Source organism: Tamandua tetradactyla, chromosome 5, assembly GCF_023851605.1.
Source record: "Tamandua tetradactyla isolate mTamTet1 chromosome 5, mTamTet1.pri, whole genome shotgun sequence".
In the NCBI taxonomy this organism is placed as follows: Eukaryota; Metazoa; Chordata; class Mammalia; order Pilosa; family Myrmecophagidae; genus Tamandua; species Tamandua tetradactyla.
This window is the reverse complement of record NC_135331.1, coordinates 164,801,020-164,818,275: the sequence shown is the minus strand read 5'-3', so window position 1 is coordinate 164,818,275 and position 17,256 is coordinate 164,801,020. Positions and strand designations below refer to the sequence as shown.

Here is a 17,256-nt window from a genome sequence, read left to right as displayed (position 1 = left end):
TCGTTGGTATTTTTAGTGGTAGCTGAGCCCTACAGAGTGACTATATCAAGGGGTAAAAAAAAAAAAAAGCCCCAAATTGCTCTTTCGGATTCTGCACACCACTAGTTCTCTTCTTCAAAAAGAACTGCATCAGACGAGTGTCGGCAACTGCAACGAACCCATAAAATCCCGGTAACCTTCCGAGAAACCAACTGGAGCCTTACCCAAGCACGAGGAAACTTTTAGCCCCGAAAGGCAGGTGAACATTTCCATCCTACGGCTCCGCCATGCAGAGCCCTTCCTTGCTGAGGTCTCAACAATAAAACAGGCACGGAATATACAGCCTAACTCCGAAATTTCCGGACCTCCCCGGCCCCTTGAAGGGAGCGGCGAGACTGACCACAATACGTGGCCAGGCCCCGGGTCTCCTTTCCGCCCATCTTCCCTCCGTCCGCAGGCCCTCAGTAATCGAATCCCACTCACTTCTTGGAGGGTCCGGCCCAGCATAGTCTTAAGGCTCAGCCAGCCACTACAGGGACCGGTGACTAGGAGAAAAAAAAAGGACAATGCTGCTACCACTACATGGGCGCAGCCATCTTTGAACGTCACTGAGCCCTTCAGCACCGACTACTTGGATTGGTGTAATTGCGGCCGTGGGATTTGAATCTTGAACATGATTGGTTCTCTCTGCAAAGTCCCCAGGCAGGGAAGAGCTGGCTTGCAAGGAGACTCTGGGCTAAGGTCGTGGTGGGAACCGGGGAGCGTCTGTATCTTTGTGGCGTGCGGAACGCGAGTTGTGTCTGCTTGTCCGGTCGAAGGCCCCAGAAACAGAGCGGGGTTTTAGGGGTTCCGTATTTTGGTGGTGGTTGTTGTTTTTGTCGCTATGTTTTTTAAAGAGGTGGAAGGTGTGAGGAGGGAAGAATGGACATTATGCTGACTGGAGCATTTCAGATGCTAAAAGCGAGATAATTCTATATTCTCCTTCCTTCACTTGCTCTATTAGAGTAGCCTCCTTTTTGATTGAATGCTCATGTATAAAATTGACTGTTGGTTTGGCAGAAATTGACGGAATTCAAGGGTGAAAGTTTGATCCAATCCAAGTGCGTTTTAATTGAGATGTGCAATTCAACCACTGTTATAAGATGGAATTTCTGAAGATCTGTGTGCTTAGAAGAAACGTGTGTACTGCGGTTTGTTTCTGGAGAAGTACATTTGTACAAAAGTCTTCAGTAGTTAGAAAGATTAGTACTACCTCTCCAAGGAGTACTGTCATGCCCGCTTGGGTGATAGATAAATATGGGAAGAATGAAGTGCTGCGATTCACTGAGAACATGATGTTACCTATCATACACTATCCAAATGAAGTCATTATTAAAGTCCACGCTGCGAGTGTAAATCCTATAGATGTTAATATGAGAAGTAAGTTTTCAAAAGACTTTCTTCACTACCTATTTTTTTCTTTTAGCTCCAGAGAATTTCATCAGAGACTCAGCTTAAAAGATTTATTTGACTACAATTTTGTAGTCAACACAACGGAATTGTTTAGATTTCTGACCGTAGCTCAGAACATATTGTTTCTGAAAATGTTGATGTTGCAATGTCTATGGTACACTTTAATCTTTTACAAAATATGGGCTCGGATTGCTTCCATGCCACATAAATTGGGGCTTTAGAGTTACGCTTGCAGCTTTCTGGCATACTCTGCTGGGAATTTCTGATATCCAAGGTCAAGCACAGTTATTGGATAACCTTATGCTTTCACATTGTTTCAGAGTTGGCATAAAGCGTCTTTTATTGGTCCAATGGGCAAAGCAAAAGAACACATGTATAGAATATGGACTTTTCTAATTTCTGCTGTTGTATTCTTCTGGTTATGCGCCACCCAAAATAGGAATGGTATCTCAAATTCTGTTGGGGGTTATTAACAAAGCTTGAAGAGCATTATGGGCCTTAAACATAAACTAATGCAGTTTTTATATTTATGGAAGTGCTGAAAAGGTTGATTGCTCTTTGTGAATCTAATTTGGGAAAACATTGACAAAAATATTGTCAGTTTTGCTACTGGGAATCCATCCAACTTCTGAAGCAATCAAAAACATCTTTTGGGATGATTGGTCATTTAACCTCAGTGTTTTAAGTAAGCTGCCATATGCAGTTTAATCTAACAGTGGGTCTGTGTTTTGAAGTGCTTGTGGGTATAGTCCTATAGTTCTACTTCTCAACAGATTGCCTTGACAACACATAGTTTACATTTGCCTCTAATGTGCAAACCATGTATGAATTAAATTATTTGTGTATATATCTGCTCAAATATAGGTTAATGATAGAATGGACTATTTTTTGGAACTGATAGGCAAAGAAGGAGAATGTTGAGACGTTGACTTCTTTTTATTTCTTCCTCTTTTTTTCCAGGAGTCGTGTGATGGTCTAGGGCAATAATTATCAAATATTTTAGTCCTAGGACTTCTTTACACTCTTAAAAATTATGGAGCTTTTGTTTATGTGAGTTATAGCTATGGATATTTACCTTTTTAGAAATAAAAACAAATTTGAAAATATTTATTTGTTAATAGATACAAGTGAACTTATGTTAATATCACAAAATTAAATCAGAATAAACATATAAAATGACATAGGAAAAGCACAAGTGAAGCATTGGAACAGGTAGCAGTTGTGAGAGCATGGGATCTGTCTTCAAAGAGATTACAGTGAAAAATTACTGCATTTTCCAAAATAAGCAAAAAAATGAGTGAGAAGAGTGGCTTTTTTTTAAACACCTTAGCATGTCTCTTTATTGGTTTAATAAGACAGCTAGATTTTCATATCTACTCATTCATTCAGTATGTTGAGAAAAGCCAGTCTTGCACTGATAGGGAGTTGGAACAGAGAGGACCTCTTAAGACTCCTTGAAAAGGTCTTTGGACCTACTAAACTTGGAGAACTTCTGGGAAATAAAGTCTGGTTTCATTGCCTTAGGTCCTTTGATTCCAACTTTTTTATTGCTATTATTAACTTAGTGAATACTTCTAAACCTGTGCTGTCCTATATGGTAGCCACTAGCCACATGTGACTGCTGAGCTACTGAAATATTTCTAGTCTGAACTGTCAGACGCAGTCAGTGTAAAATACACACTGGGTTTCAATGATTTAGAACAAAAAATACGTACAGTCTCATAAACTTATAGATTACATGTAGAACTGATAATATTTTGGATTTATTAAGTCAGATTAGTTGGACATATTTTAAATACTTTATTCCTTTTACATTGGGCATGAAGATAATTTAGTTTTTATAGGATCTTTAAATGATAGGGTTATATGCAATGAGCAGTATGTTGTTTTCATTGTCTTTGTAAGTTCCTTGAAGAAGCTATGTCAACTCTATTTCAGTGCTTCATATAAGTAATCATTCAGTTATTTGTAGTTCATTTTATGTTTTGCTTCTGACTTAACATTACAAGCTTCAGTGAGTAGTATTTTGTCTATGAGTAATTTTATATTTTGTCTTCATTTAGATGTGTTAATTTTTCATTCCTTTGAATGCACAATTTGTAGGTTTTAATCTCAGTGAAATCGCTCCCTCTGGACTTTTTTGGCTGTTACTTAATAGTATAATACTGTATATATTTTATCTATATGATATTCTTGAGATATTGCAGGTTTTTATGACTTGGCTGGGTGTTAATATTTGCAAGCTATCCTTTTTTATTTCTTGCCTGCCCGTGGCTTCTTTTTTGAGGTTTGGTGTTATATAAAGTATCTAAAATAGTAGGTTGAGGAGGGAAAGGAATTAATAGAACATTGTAAACTATAGGAGCAGTTAATTTCCTTTGATAAAAAAGCAAAAGATATGTCTGCCTTATTATTACTATTTTTTGGTCTGCTTTATTTTGTAACATGAAGACAGGTTTTTTTCCTTAGAGATGGCCATACTATTGGGCATAAAATAATAAGTTATAGGAATGGCTAAAGAAATGAATAGTCTTAAAACTAGGGGGGAAAAGTACAGCCAACAGTATCATGCCAACAGTTTATTTCTATAGATGGAATTAAGTCTTTAATTATGTCTATAATCTGATTATACATTAGATTTCCATATCACTCAGTACCACTGGCAACCTCTTTGAATGGCATGAGGCTTCTAAGGGCTCCCATTTTTTTGTGTCATCAAGCAGTTTCAGTTACTACCTACCAGCCACATTCTGGATTTTGACCTGTTTTAGATAGTACTGAGTTGGCCTACTCAGTTGACACATTACCATTCCAGGGTGACCAGAAACACTGTTTGAATAGACTTGAGCTGCTGGCTGTGTACTTCGGAGAGGACTGAACCCTTTTTGCAGCTCCGAAATAACTACTAAAATTTGATGTGGCTAAATGCCCACCTCGGTTGCTCAAACACACAGGAATTTCAGTGAATAATGGTTTAATTATGTTTTAGTTGTGGAAAAGGTGTATAAGACAGGAAAAGTGAAATGTGACTTTTACATTACATGTGAGATTTTTGTTTTCTTTTTTCCCTGATGGAGTACACTCCAAACTAGTTGGATGGGAAATGTGTAATGTTGGCATAATGACCATCAGCTTAGATTTTCTGGAACAATTTCAAGCACCTTCTCCCATGTGTTTTGATTTTTTTTTTCTAAGAAAAGCAACCTCTGTAAGCTGCCCACCTGTCAACATTTCTCCCCATATCCTCTACCTTCCTCCCCACGCCCGGCAATTGAGTGGATTGAGTGTCTAAGGCCAACCCTCTACTTTATGCATTAGATCACATCCCCTCTAAGCTACTCAGGAACATTGTTGTAGCAATTCTTTCTTGCATCATCAGTCTTTTCCTTTATATTAGATCATTCCCATCAGCAAAGAGGTTTTGACTTCTCCCTTCTTAAAAAGAAAGCAAAAAAAAGCCCTCTCCATGTACTTGCCTCCTTTCAACTATTGCTCCATGTATCCATGTCTCTGCCCGCTTTATAGCAAAATATTTGAAAGAGTTGAACCTTTTCATTTTTTCAGATTAAGTCTCCAGTTCTTTTCTTATTTTCTCAAACACACCACTCCGCAGCAATGGCTCCTTTCACAATCACCTAAGACTTCTATGTTATTGAATCTGATCTTTTTTTTTTTTTTTTAACTTATTACCAACTTTTAACCTTCTTGAAAAACTTCCTCATCAGCAGTATTTGACTCTTTTCAATGAACTTCTTCACTTATCTTTCAGTACACCTCTTACTTCTCTAGCTAAAACCTTTTTAATCTGTTATGCTGGTTACTCCTCAATCTGAATATCTAATGTTGTATTGCCCCTGGGAGTGGGTGGAGGGACAAGGTAGGATTTACAGGGTGATTTAGTAGTCCCTGAGCATAGGGTGGGGCAGGGAGTGGTGCATGAGACTGGAGAGGTGAGCTGGTCCCTATCTTGGAGAGCCTCACATACCACAAATGCTCTTCTAAGTGATAAGGAACCTCAGAAAAAATTTAAACAGAGGAGATAACTTTGTGTTTTGGAACTGTCCAATTATATGATGAAGCTTTGTAATGAACTATTTTGTACTATTGTAGATAAAGTAGCCAATTTTTTTTAACAAAAACAGTTGTGATTAGAAGATATGAATATCTTTTTAAAAATATATATAAAAAAGTAATTAATATTATTTAATTTATCAGAACAGATGCAATCAAGTATCTTTTTTATGCTTAAGAATCTATACACTTATTTATTCTGAAGATGTTATTCTAGAAATATTTTGGGTTGGAGAATTAGGACCATTACCAATGACCAGTGTCAGTATCAAATGTTTTTGACGTATTTGCTTGCATATTAACTTCAAGCAGCTTAACATTTATCATCTTCACTGGGTTTGGCGTCAAATGACGTGGTTGTTTAAAAAATTAGTGAATGATGAATTAACATATTAAAAGAACCAGATTAAAAAACAAAGTAAAAGGAAATAGAAAGTATTCCTTCATATTAAAGAAGAAATGCTAAAAAATCTGAGGACAGTTTCAAAATTGGATTTTCTAAAACATTTTGAGCAATGATAGCTCTGGTTTAGTAAGTGATTATAACTTTCCAAGTAGTTTTCTTTGGAGGGCTCAACTTTCATTGTTTTATGCTTTCCTGTGTGATGGTAAACAATGATACAGCTGATTATTTATTATCTAGATTTTAAGGATCTAGAATTGTTCCAGGCCTATAATTCTGTAGTTTTAAAATAATTCAATTCTTACTTTAGGAAGAAACCAATAAATTGTATTTTATAGGTGGTTATGGAGCTACAGCTTTAAATATGAAGCGTGATCCTTTGCATATTAAAATCAAAGGAGAAGAATTTCCTCTGACTCTGGGTCGAGATGTGTCTGGGGTGGTAATGGAATGTGGACTTGATGTGAAGTACTTCAAACCTGGAGATGAGGTGAGTTGTGAAATGCACTGCTCCTTTTCTAAATGTGGAAATTTCATTCAACTTCTTTTGGAAGTATGTTCTATACCATTGACCTTTTTACTTCTTTTAAACAAATGTGCTGAGTTTTGGCTGGAACCTTCACTTTCTTGATTCTGTTATAATGTTTTCCACAAACAGTTCCAAAATAGCTTGACAGTACTTGGGTTTTCTAATACTGCTTAAAAACTGCAAAACTTTAAAACATGTAAGATCGGGACTATTTTTTTTCTTTCAAAGAACCTTTAAATGACAGTTTACACCTAATGGGTTCCAAGGTTTTAAAAGCTTAAGTTTGGTAAAATCACTTGTCATTTTGAACTTTTTCACCAAAAAATCTTATAATAATATTTAACACTTGTTTTGGTTTGCTAGCTGCTGGAATGCGATAACCACAAATGAAATGGCTTTTTAAAAGGGGGAATTTAGTAAGTTGCTAGTTTATAGCTCTATGGCCATGGAAATGCTCAATATTAAAGCGAGCCTATAGAAATGTCCAATTTAAGGCATCCAGGGAAAGATACCTTGGTTCAAGAAGACCCATGACATTCAAGGTTTCTCTCTCAACTGGAAAGGCACATGGTGACATCTGCTAGCTTCCTCTCCAAGATTCTTGTTTTATGAAGCTCTCCCCAGGGGCATTTTCCTTCTTCATCTCCATAGTTCTCCAGCTGAGTGAGTCTTGTGGTTCTCGTGGCTCTGCTGGATCTCATTCTATTTTTGTATGCTTATTGCATTAACTTGGGTTTTCAAGCTTTCTCCAAAATGCTTCTTCTTTCAAAGGATTCCAGTAAACTAATCAAGACCCACCTGGAATGGGTGGAGTCACATCTCCATCTAATAAAAGCTTAATACCCACAATTGAGTGTGTCATACCTCCATGGAGACAACCCAATCAAAAGATTCTAACCTACCTATTCAATAATGTAAGATACTGGATTAGGATTAAAACATGGCTTTTCTAGGGCATATAATCCTTTTAAAACCAGCACTACATTTCTAACTTCATAAAAGAACTTGTTTAATCCCTATGAAGTAGGTATACTTAGGCCCATTTCACAGATGAACATGCCAAGTTATAGAGAGGACCCAAAGCTAATAAACTGTAGAGCCAGGATTCACACTCAGAGACTGTTTAGTCAGAAAATGCAGCAGAATACACTGGCATCTGCTGCCAACATGGTTTGACTTGACAAATCTAGAATAACACTAAGTAGTACAACTAGGTGATGTGAAAATAACTTTTGCTGTGTATATTTTTGCTGACTTGTGCCTTTTTCCCACAAGGGTGGAGTATGTGTTTAGTATCATCCTTAGTTTTGGTTAAAAGATAATACCTGAGTTTCTAATGAAGTTCTACATGTGTGTTTCAGGTCTGGGCTGCAGTTCCTCCATGGAAACAAGGCACTTTCTCAGAGTTTGTTGTAGTCAGTGGAAATGAGGTAACTCACCAATTTTATGCTAATATACTATTAGAAAATATAAACAAAAACTAAAAAATATCTCTGATGTAATTGGCTATTTTTCAGATTAAGTTCATGTTTTATGGACAGATTTGAAAGAGCTGAGATAGAGAACAGGAATTTTTGAAAGATTAGAAGAGTATTTGTCATTTAATAATGTTGCCACTTTGGTTATCTTTGTGTCTTGGAACAGGGATTTAGAGAGAGATCTAGAAACTTCACTGTTTCTTGGTTTTACTCAGTATAAATAGTTGAAACCAGATATGCCAAATGGCGAGTAAGAATTAATCTGCAGCAGAGACATGGATGTGTCAAGTTCTGAATAACTTTGAAATCAGGCGGCGTGACTGTTTGAACTAAGAAAAAGGAGTTAACATTTAGGATAGAAGGAGGGCAGGAAGGGAGAAAGGAGTGTTACTGTGATTAGAGAAAGCCTGGAAAAATTACCTTCCAGTAAATGGGAATAAAGGAAACAGCTGGTGTTAAAAATAAATTAGAATGTGTTTAAGAAGGTTCAAGTTTTATTTGGAATTTTTTCTGGGTATAGTTAGGACTAGTGGAGTTATTGACTGTGGTCTTTTTATAAAGAATAAAGCAGCTTAGTAACTTGTATTTGGTAATGCAGCCTACAAAATATTACTGAACCTTTGTGTGGCAAGTTGAACCATTTGAAGAAGATTCCTTTGGGATAATCTTGGAGTATGGTACGCATTAAACACTGAACCTTGAAGAATTTTATAGGCCTATTTGAGAAAGTTGTTGGGTTCCTATGAAGGTAAATGTACTTAATTTGGTCATAGGTTTATAAGTCATTGCTTACTTTTGACTTGTCTTCAAACCTAGGTCTCTCACAAGCCCAAATCACTCACTCATACTCAGGCTGCCTCTTTGCCATATGTGGCTCTCACAGCCTGGTCTGCCTTAAGCAAGGTTGGAGGCCTGAATGACAAGAATTGCACTGGAAAACGGTAAGTGTTAATGGAGTCTTCCCTTCCTTCTGTAAAATCTTTGCAGTTGATTTGTCAGAAACATTAATATTGGGATCCTGTACATTAGCAGAGTTATGCTAATATTCGAAACCATTTCCTAAGAACTCTTTGTGTTACCTCGTACTTTCTTGGTCTCATTCTGTTGATTCTTGGCCTAATCAAATGGGGATTTTTAAACTGAGATGTGGAGATGGGCGTCAGGAGTCCAAACCTTCTAAAATAATGTAAAATTTTGTGAATCTCTGGGATGAAGATCCATAACTTTTACCAGATTCATAAATGGGTTAGGGATGATTCCATAGAATTTCTGAAATCAATACACAGGTATTTCTTTCCTACTCCTACTGGGAGTTGCTCACACCTGTAGATTTTTACAAAAGAAACAGATATAAAGGGACTCCAAAACACTGATTAATGTCCTTTAGTTCTTTTAGAGTCAGTTCTTTAGGTCAATTATGATTTGTCAGAAACTTAAATGTATTTTTGTGTATTCAACAATATATAGTGAGTAGAAATATCTTACATGTAATTGACTTCGTATCCAAATTCTGCCACTTACTAGCTGTATGTCCCAGTGCATCACTTCTCTTTTATGAGTTTTGGTTTAAAGATTAAATGAGATACTACATATAAACCTTGTGGCACGTGGGTGTGAGAGTAGTTCAGTGGTAGAATTCTCGCCTGCCATGTGGGAGACCCGGGTTCGATTCCCAGCCCATGCACTTTACAAACTACGAAACCAACAAAAAAATTCAACAAATGATTCTGCAATAACAGGATACTCACATGGAAAAAGATTGAAATGTGATCCCACCATATAGCATACAAAAAAAAAAGTGTGGCATATGTTGTGGCACATGAAAGGTACTCAATAACTGGGGCTGCTATTAGTAGTAATGATATATTGTTCTTTGTATTTTAGAAAGTTGACATGGAGAAAATTATGATTTTGTGTTTGAGTGGAAAAACTAGGTACATTTAATGATTATAATGGAGAAAACTGGTCAGATTTTGATAAATCCAAATAACTCAGTTTTTTGTTACTAAGGAATGTGTAGATAAAAATAAAGCTTTTGTAATTCTGTATCCCTGTGTATGAAACCTTTATATTTAGTGTGTTTTGTAATAGACTGTTAAATTTAATGAATGTTTAATTTCTGAAAGCAGTGTGAAGGCTGTTCATCTAATGAGGTGTTACTGTTTTATTGTCAAAGTCAAGGCAAATGCTTATTCTAATGTCAGCCCTGTTCCTTTTTTCAAGCTTTTGAGGCGTATAACTTCTCCTTCTCCTTTGATCCTTCTCCCAGTCTTTAGGGTTTTTTGGGTTATGCCCATTCTAGCTTTTTCATGTGGAAAGGGGTGTTGATAATATGGGTGAGGGGGTGAAACTAGTTGATGTTCTTGGAGAGGCTGACCTCTCTGGACTTTAGGACTTATCTGGCCTAGGAACCCATCTGGACATTGTAGGTTTATGGAAAATAATCTTACTGCTTGAAACTTTTGTAGAGTCTCAGTTAACACCCTGCATTATCTTTAGAGTTAATAAGAATGGTTTGCTGTTTCAGTTCCTAAAGCCCCCAGAATGCAACACACCAGAGATGGATTGGCTTTTAATAAGGGGATTTATTTAGTTACAAATTTATAGTTCTCTGTCATATGGGAAGGCACACAATGGATGTCTACTGGGCTTCCATCCTGGTGTTTGGGTTCAAACAGCTTTTCCTGGGGTTATTCTTTTCTGCATCTCCAAACATCTGCGAATGAGTTATGAATGCTGAGATGAGGGATGCAGAGCTGCTGAGCTCTCTTCAGACCTCTCTCATTTAAGCCCCCAGCTAATTAAATTAAATGTCACTCATTGTGGAAGGCACTCCCCCAGCCGACAACAGGGCATCATCACTGGCCATGTTGACACCTAAACCTAACTATCATAGTTGGGGGTTGGCAAACCTTGGTAATTAGCAGTGTCTAGCTGAAGCTACTGTAAGAATAGCCTCCAGAATGTCCTGTCCACTCTATTTGAACTCTCTCAACCACTGGCCTTATGTGTTTCTTTTCCCCCTTTTGGTCAGGAAGGTGATGTTGATACCATGGTGCCAGGGCCAGGCTTATCCCATGAATCATGTCCCATGTTGCCAGGGAGACTTTCGCCCCTGGATGTCATGCCCCATGGAGGGGGGAGGGCAGTGGTTTTACTTGCAGAGTTGGGCTTAGCGAGAGAGAAGCCACATCAGAGCAACAAAAGAGGCTCTCTGGAAGCAACTCTTAGGCATAACTATAGGTAAACTTAGCTTCTCCACTACAGAAATAGGCTTCAAGAGCAAGCCTCAAGATGAAGGTCTTGAAAATCCCCTTGGGAGACTGGGGGAAAAGGAGGAAATATTAAACTTCCTTATTTGGGGAATTCCTGATATTGTAAGCAGTGAGGACAACTAATGCAATAGGCTGAGCCTTGGTGCTTCCTCCTGTGAAACTTATTCCTGCAAAGGAGAAGCTAAGCCTACTTATAATTATGTCTAAAGAGTCACCCCCAGAGAACCTCTTTTCTTGCTCAGATGTGGCCTCTGTCTCCAAGCCAACTTGGCAGTTGAACCCACTGCCCTCCTCCCTATATGGGACATGACTCCCAGGGATGTAAATCTCCCTGGCAGTGTAGGACAGGACTCCCAGGACCTGGCATCATGGGATTGAGAAAACTTTCTTGACAAAAGGGGGGTGAGAGAAATGAGACAAAATAAAGTTTCAGTGGCTAAGAGATTTCAAACAGAGTCAAGATGTTATCCTAGAGGTTATTCATAATGCATTATATAGAAATCCCTTTTTAGCTTGTGGTATATTGGAGTGGCTAGAGGGAAGTACCTGAAACTGTTGAACTGTATTCCAGTAGCCTTGATTCTTGAAGACAATTATATAACTGGCTTTTACAATAATCGTGTGATTGTGAAAATCTTGTGTCTGTTGCTCCCTTTATCTAGGGTATGAACAGATAAGTAAAAGAAAAAATAAAAATGGGGGGATAAGGAATTTAAAAAATATTGGGTAGGTTGCAGTACTAGTGATCAGTGAGAGTGAGGGGTAAGGGGTATAGGATGTATGGGTGTTTTAGTTTGTAAAACTAAATGCAGTACAACGGAAATGGAATGGCTTTTAAAAAGGAAAATTTATTAAACTACAAGTTTAGAGTACTAAGGCCATGGAAACATCCAAACTAAGGGATCCAGGGAAAGATACCTTGATTCAAGAAAGACCAATGGGTCCAGAACACCTCTGTCAGCTGGAAAGGCGCGTGGAGACGTCTGCTAGCTTTCTCTCCTGGCTTTCTCCGTTCATAAGAATTCCCTGGGGGTGTTCGCTTTCTGTATCTCCAGAGATCTCTGGCTGTGTGGCTCCCTCTGCTCTGTTTGCTCTCTCCAAAATGATTCCCTCCTAAAGGGCTCCAGCAAGCAACCCCTCTTTGTAATAGGTAGAGACACATCTCCGTGGAAACCATCTAATCAGAAATCACCACCCACAGTTGGGTGGGTCACTTCTCCGTGGAAACAACCAAAAAGATCCAACCCAGCAATACTGAATGAGGATTAAGGAATTTGGCTTTTCTGGGGTACATTACAGATTCAAAAACTTATTGTACCAATGGATTTTTTCTTTTGTCTTTTTATTTCTTTTTCTGGAGTGATGCACAAGTTCTAAAAATGATCATAATGATAAAATATAACTATGTGATGATATTGTGAGCTATTAACTGTATACTTTGGATGGATTGTATGGTGCATGAAGGTATCTGAATTAAAAAAAAATCAGGGGCTTGGGCTATTGATTTGGGAGTCCCAGATATTTGACTCAGTATCAGGGCTTCCACAGTGCTAAAACCTAATAGTTTCATATTTTTTCCCATCCCTCAAGGGACTTTGCCAATATATATATTTTTTGTATGCTATATGGTGGGGCCACATTTCATTCTTTTTCCACGTGAGCTTCCCCTTTTTGCAGCACTGTTTAGTGAGTTTTTGTTTGTTTGTTTTTTTGTTTGTTTGCTTGCTTGTTTGTTTTGGGAAGTGCATGGGCCAGGAATCTAACCTGGGTCTCTCTCATGGCAGGTGAGAATTCTACCACTGAACTAACCGTGCGCCCCTTGCCAATACTTTTAATTATCTGCTTAATACTCTGGGATGTATCCGAGTATTACATTAAGCTATACAGAATTACATGAGGCTTATCTTTCTTGAAGTTACCATTTTGATACAACACCTGTTTAAATTAGGTTGACCACATAGATTTCCCTAATAGTTTGTCTTAGTTAATAACCTTGCAAAAATTGTATTAAAAATTTTTAGACCCTTTATTATGACTTTAGGCTCTGCAAGGTCAATTGCTATTTTATTTGTTTATTTTCCTTTTTTTTCCCTTAAAGACATTCAACTGCCTGTTCCTCTTGACTGAATTTGCACTCTGGTTAGAGCGCTCTCCCTCCTGTTGCTACACTGGGGTCTCTCCACCCAACATGTGTTTCTCCATATATTGTGGAAAGCCATCTAGAGACAAAGAACTGGCATAGGGCATAGGTGTGTGCCCCAGTTTGTTGTTGGCTTTGTGGGTGCTTCTTCAGTACTGTTATCTTCTGTTTTAGCCGTCCTGGATCCTGCTCTCCACTTGGCCACTAACCAGGCAACCACACACATGCTCTTGACTGTCTTGTGGCTGAGTACAGGACAGTGTCGGTTTTGAGGAGTGTTTTGAGGAGTGGAAAGTTCTATAATTATAAAACAATTATGAATTAAGTTGGGCTTGTTGATTGGTTTAGCCACATGTTAAACTGGGTGAAATACATTATAAAGAGACTTCCTAGGTCACCTCACTGACTTCCCCCACATTCTCATGTACGTAATGACCTGCAGAATGCATCAGTACTGAACTGTTGTGTGAGCTTCAGCTCTTGGTGTTCTCTGACTTGGCATTTTCCAGAAATTACTACCTAGGGGTCGTAGGGACTGCTTAGTTCTCCAGCTGCTTACTTGTGAGAATCACATGAGATGTCATCAGCAGTTTAATATACTTTTAAATGGATAAATTATTATAATTGGATTTATACTTAAATTCAGAAGTTCCAGTGTTCAAAGTGACTTGTGTCATGTGTCTAAATTTGACTATTCATTGTGATTGGTGGAGCTTATTTTGGCTTCTCAAAGCAATAATTAATCTTTTTCTGTTAGTAATTGGTATTAGAGCATGCTTTAATCTGCAGAAAACATGTCAGTATTTATCAAGAACTGACAGTCTGCTTTTGTAACCATTAATAGAAGGGAAAATAAATAACAAAAACACTTGTCAGTACTGTGGAAGATTGTTATAGGATTTCTTTACATCAAACAGGTTTTTTAAATTAAAACAAAGCTTTCTAAGGATTTGGGGGTGTTTACTTTTTCCATCTTTGTTATAGAATATTTCTGTAGCAACAGAGCATCATTGATCAAAATCTTGAGGTTTTGATATCTGTCATTTTACCCACATGTTGATATCCTAGAAACTGTCAAGTGAAATTATTTCCTTGTTATTTCCCCCATCCCTAGTTTCCTGCTGATTTATTCAGTGGGAACACATGGATAATTTAGGGCTCTCAAGATTACTAGAGGGTGTATAGGTAGTTCAGTGGTTGAATTCTTACCTGCTATGTGGGAGATCCTGGTTTGATTCTCGGTCCATGCACCCCCACCCCCAAAAGAAAAAGGTTAATAGAACTGTTTTTTAAAAGTTGTTACACCTGATATTATATAAAGTACAGTATGATCTGATGGTTGTATTTATTGGTAGTGTCATGATGTACTTGAATTCATGCTCCACCTACAATTCACCTCTTGCTGGGAAAGTTGTACTTCACTCTGTTTGATGTAAGTATTAGAAAGTGTTAGAAGCTGAACCATTCATCCTCCACTAAATAATTTTCACTTTAAAATAGTGTGAACTCTACATCCATTTCACTGAATTTAGGAATGCTTTTTGTCTTTTAAGATTACATTTTATCACAGTACCATCTTGTCATATAAGTGTAAATTATAGGTCTAGTTAATTCTGCTTATAAAATTAGAGGCTGAAACAAAATCATTGGATTTATACCCCCCCCCGCCCCCTGCCAGCCAAATATAGTTTATATTGAAATTAAAATGACTGCCCATTCGTTATGACAACTTTCTTCTTTTAAATGCCTTTTACTGCCCATTCTTCACCCCACCACCTAGTTGTTTCTCCCCACTCCTTCTCCCTCCTAGTCCCTGTGGATTTAGGGTTTTTATTTGTACCTGACTAGGTTGTCTAGTTGAGTGGTGTAAGGGGAAGAAGAAAGAAACCCCTGCGGTTATCTTGCATAAAGAAATTATGGGGTTGGAAAGAAAAGGAGAGTGTGGGTGGAGGCTCTGGCCTGGCCAGTGTGGTGCAAATGAAATCTCATCAGCCACTCCTGGGCCTGTTCTCCTGGGAGCCCCGTGAGGGCTTAGTTAAAGGAACAGTAGAAGACTTTCCTGGCAATTTGTATTTCACGGATTACTTTTCTAGGTGACTAGGGTAAGTATTGTTTGAAGTTTAAAGAGTCATTTACTTTTTAATTCACTGTGATCTAGCTTTAACCAGACTTGCTTTCACCAGGCTCATAGTTCACTAAGTTGCCAAACCCAGTGCTGCTTTTCAGTTCTTATTTTCTTTCACCTCTGAAATATCTGGCCCTGTTGACCACCCCCTCTTTCTTAATACTCACTTTTTCCATGGTTTCAGGGACACTAGGTGCCTTTTGTTTTCCTCTTGCCTTTTTGACCTTTGGTCATATTCACATTCACCTCTTCTTCCAGATCTTTAAATGTTGCTGTTTTCCCAGTGTTTCACCCCCTTCATTCCTCTTTTATCTCCCAGGGCTATCTTATCTACTTCCAGCTTCTTATATTTTGGTACTGTCCAGATCTGTAGTTCTAGCCCTGACCTTTCTCCTGAGTTTCAATTAGATCCTCTTTGTACTTAAAACTCAGTATGTACAAAGCAAGACCCACTGACTACCACCCCAGCTCTTTCTCTTATATCTTAATATCAGTTCATTATGAATTACCCTAAGCCAAAACCTGACATTGTTTCCGTATGTTGCTCCCTGATCTTCTATTTCACAACTTATTGTATATGTCATGTAAAAATTTAGGATTGTTATAGAATTGAGAAAATGTATTCCAAGTTTCATTTATGAGCTGTAAAACTTTAAGGGATTTCAAGTTTTCTTGTGCAGTGAATAAGCTTAAAATTTGATTACATTTAATTGACAACCTTCATTAACATGTTTGCTATTAATGTCTTTCTTATAATGGTGTAAGTTTTTACATGTCTTTTGATTGAAAGAATTTCCACAGACTGGTTTCTGGCTCATTTCAAACCTTGTTTCTCCTTTACCACCCATATATTCCAGTGTTGGGTGCCTGTGATTCTCAGTCTTATCTTAATAAAATTTCTGAGCTTTGTATCATGATGTCTGTATGAATTGATTTAATGGAAGGTAGGTATATTCCTGGAAGACATTCTTAAACTGAGATAGCTAGTGATAGCTTACCTGTGCAGAAGTGACTATGAATCACACATATATTTCCCATTAAATCCATAGCAAACATATATCCAGATTTACTTCCCTGGTGTGGATAGCAGGGTGGGTATATGAGAACTCTGTATTTTCTGCATAGTTTTATATAAACCTGCAACTTCTCTAATTTAAAAAACAAAAAAATTACTTCCCTTTAGCTGAAACTAGTGCCACCTGACAAGAGGGGAAACATGATGAAGGGAGTATAGGAGTGGAAAGAGACATCAATTTTGATTGTGTTAGCATATCTTATGTTTGAAACTTTACAAAAACACATGTCATTGCAGTATATTACTAGTGCTTCTTCTTGGGGATTGAATCACGTTCCCCATGTAAGGCATGTTCAGGTCTCAACCCCTGTCCTTTAGATGTAAACAGCACCTTTGAAAATATTATTAATTAAGATGTGCCCAAATTGAATGAGTGTGAACCTTACTCCAAAATGGCTGAAATCCTTATAAGCAAAGGAAATTGGACACAAAAAGAAGCCACAGGGAGCAGCCAGAAGCTGGAAGTCAATAGAACCAGAAGAAAAAGGAGAAAACTCCACCATGTGCACTGCCATAAGACAGAAGAGCCAAGGAACCCCAAAGATTGTTGGCTAGCCAAAAAATACCATCCTGGGAGAAAGATAACCTTCTAGCCTCTGAAACTGTTGAGCCAATAAATTCCTATTGTTAAACCAACCCATTGTATGGTATTTGTTTCAGCAGCTGTGTTACAGACAAAGTCTGTGGATTCTTTTGCCTGACATGCTCAATAACCAATTCCTGAGACAC

At 37.8% G+C, this 17,256-nt stretch overlaps 2 protein-coding genes across 6 annotated transcripts in view; one reads left to right on the top strand and one right to left on the bottom strand.

The window, feature by feature from the left end:
- QRSL1 (glutaminyl-tRNA amidotransferase subunit QRSL1) overlaps positions 1–611 on the bottom strand; it is a 58,335-nt gene extending 57,724 nt beyond the window's left edge. Inside the window, exon 1 of the mRNA XM_077162546.1 lies at positions 463–611. Within this exon, the coding sequence (XP_077018661.1) occupies positions 463–486 (24 nt within the window). The 5' untranslated portion in view covers positions 487–611. The remainder of the gene's footprint in view (positions 1–462) is intronic.
- Positions 612–663: 52 nt separating this feature from the next.
- The window catches only part of RTN4IP1 (reticulon 4 interacting protein 1), a 71,446-nt gene continuing 54,853 nt past the window's right edge, over positions 664–17,256 (top strand). The window contains exons 1-5 of one of the 5 annotated variants that reach the window (XM_077162548.1): positions 672–720; positions 1,039–1,398; positions 6,244–6,395; positions 7,796–7,864; positions 8,729–8,853. In XM_077162548.1, the coding sequence (XP_077018663.1) occupies positions 1,122–1,398; positions 6,244–6,395; positions 7,796–7,864; positions 8,729–8,853 (623 nt within the window). In that variant the 5' untranslated portion in view covers positions 672–720; positions 1,039–1,121. Of the gene's footprint in view, positions 1,399–6,243; positions 6,396–7,795; positions 7,865–8,728; positions 8,854–17,256 lie in introns of all 5 variants that reach the window. The other 4 variants (XM_077162551.1, XM_077162549.1, XM_077162547.1 and 1 more) reach the window with 4 other exon arrangements.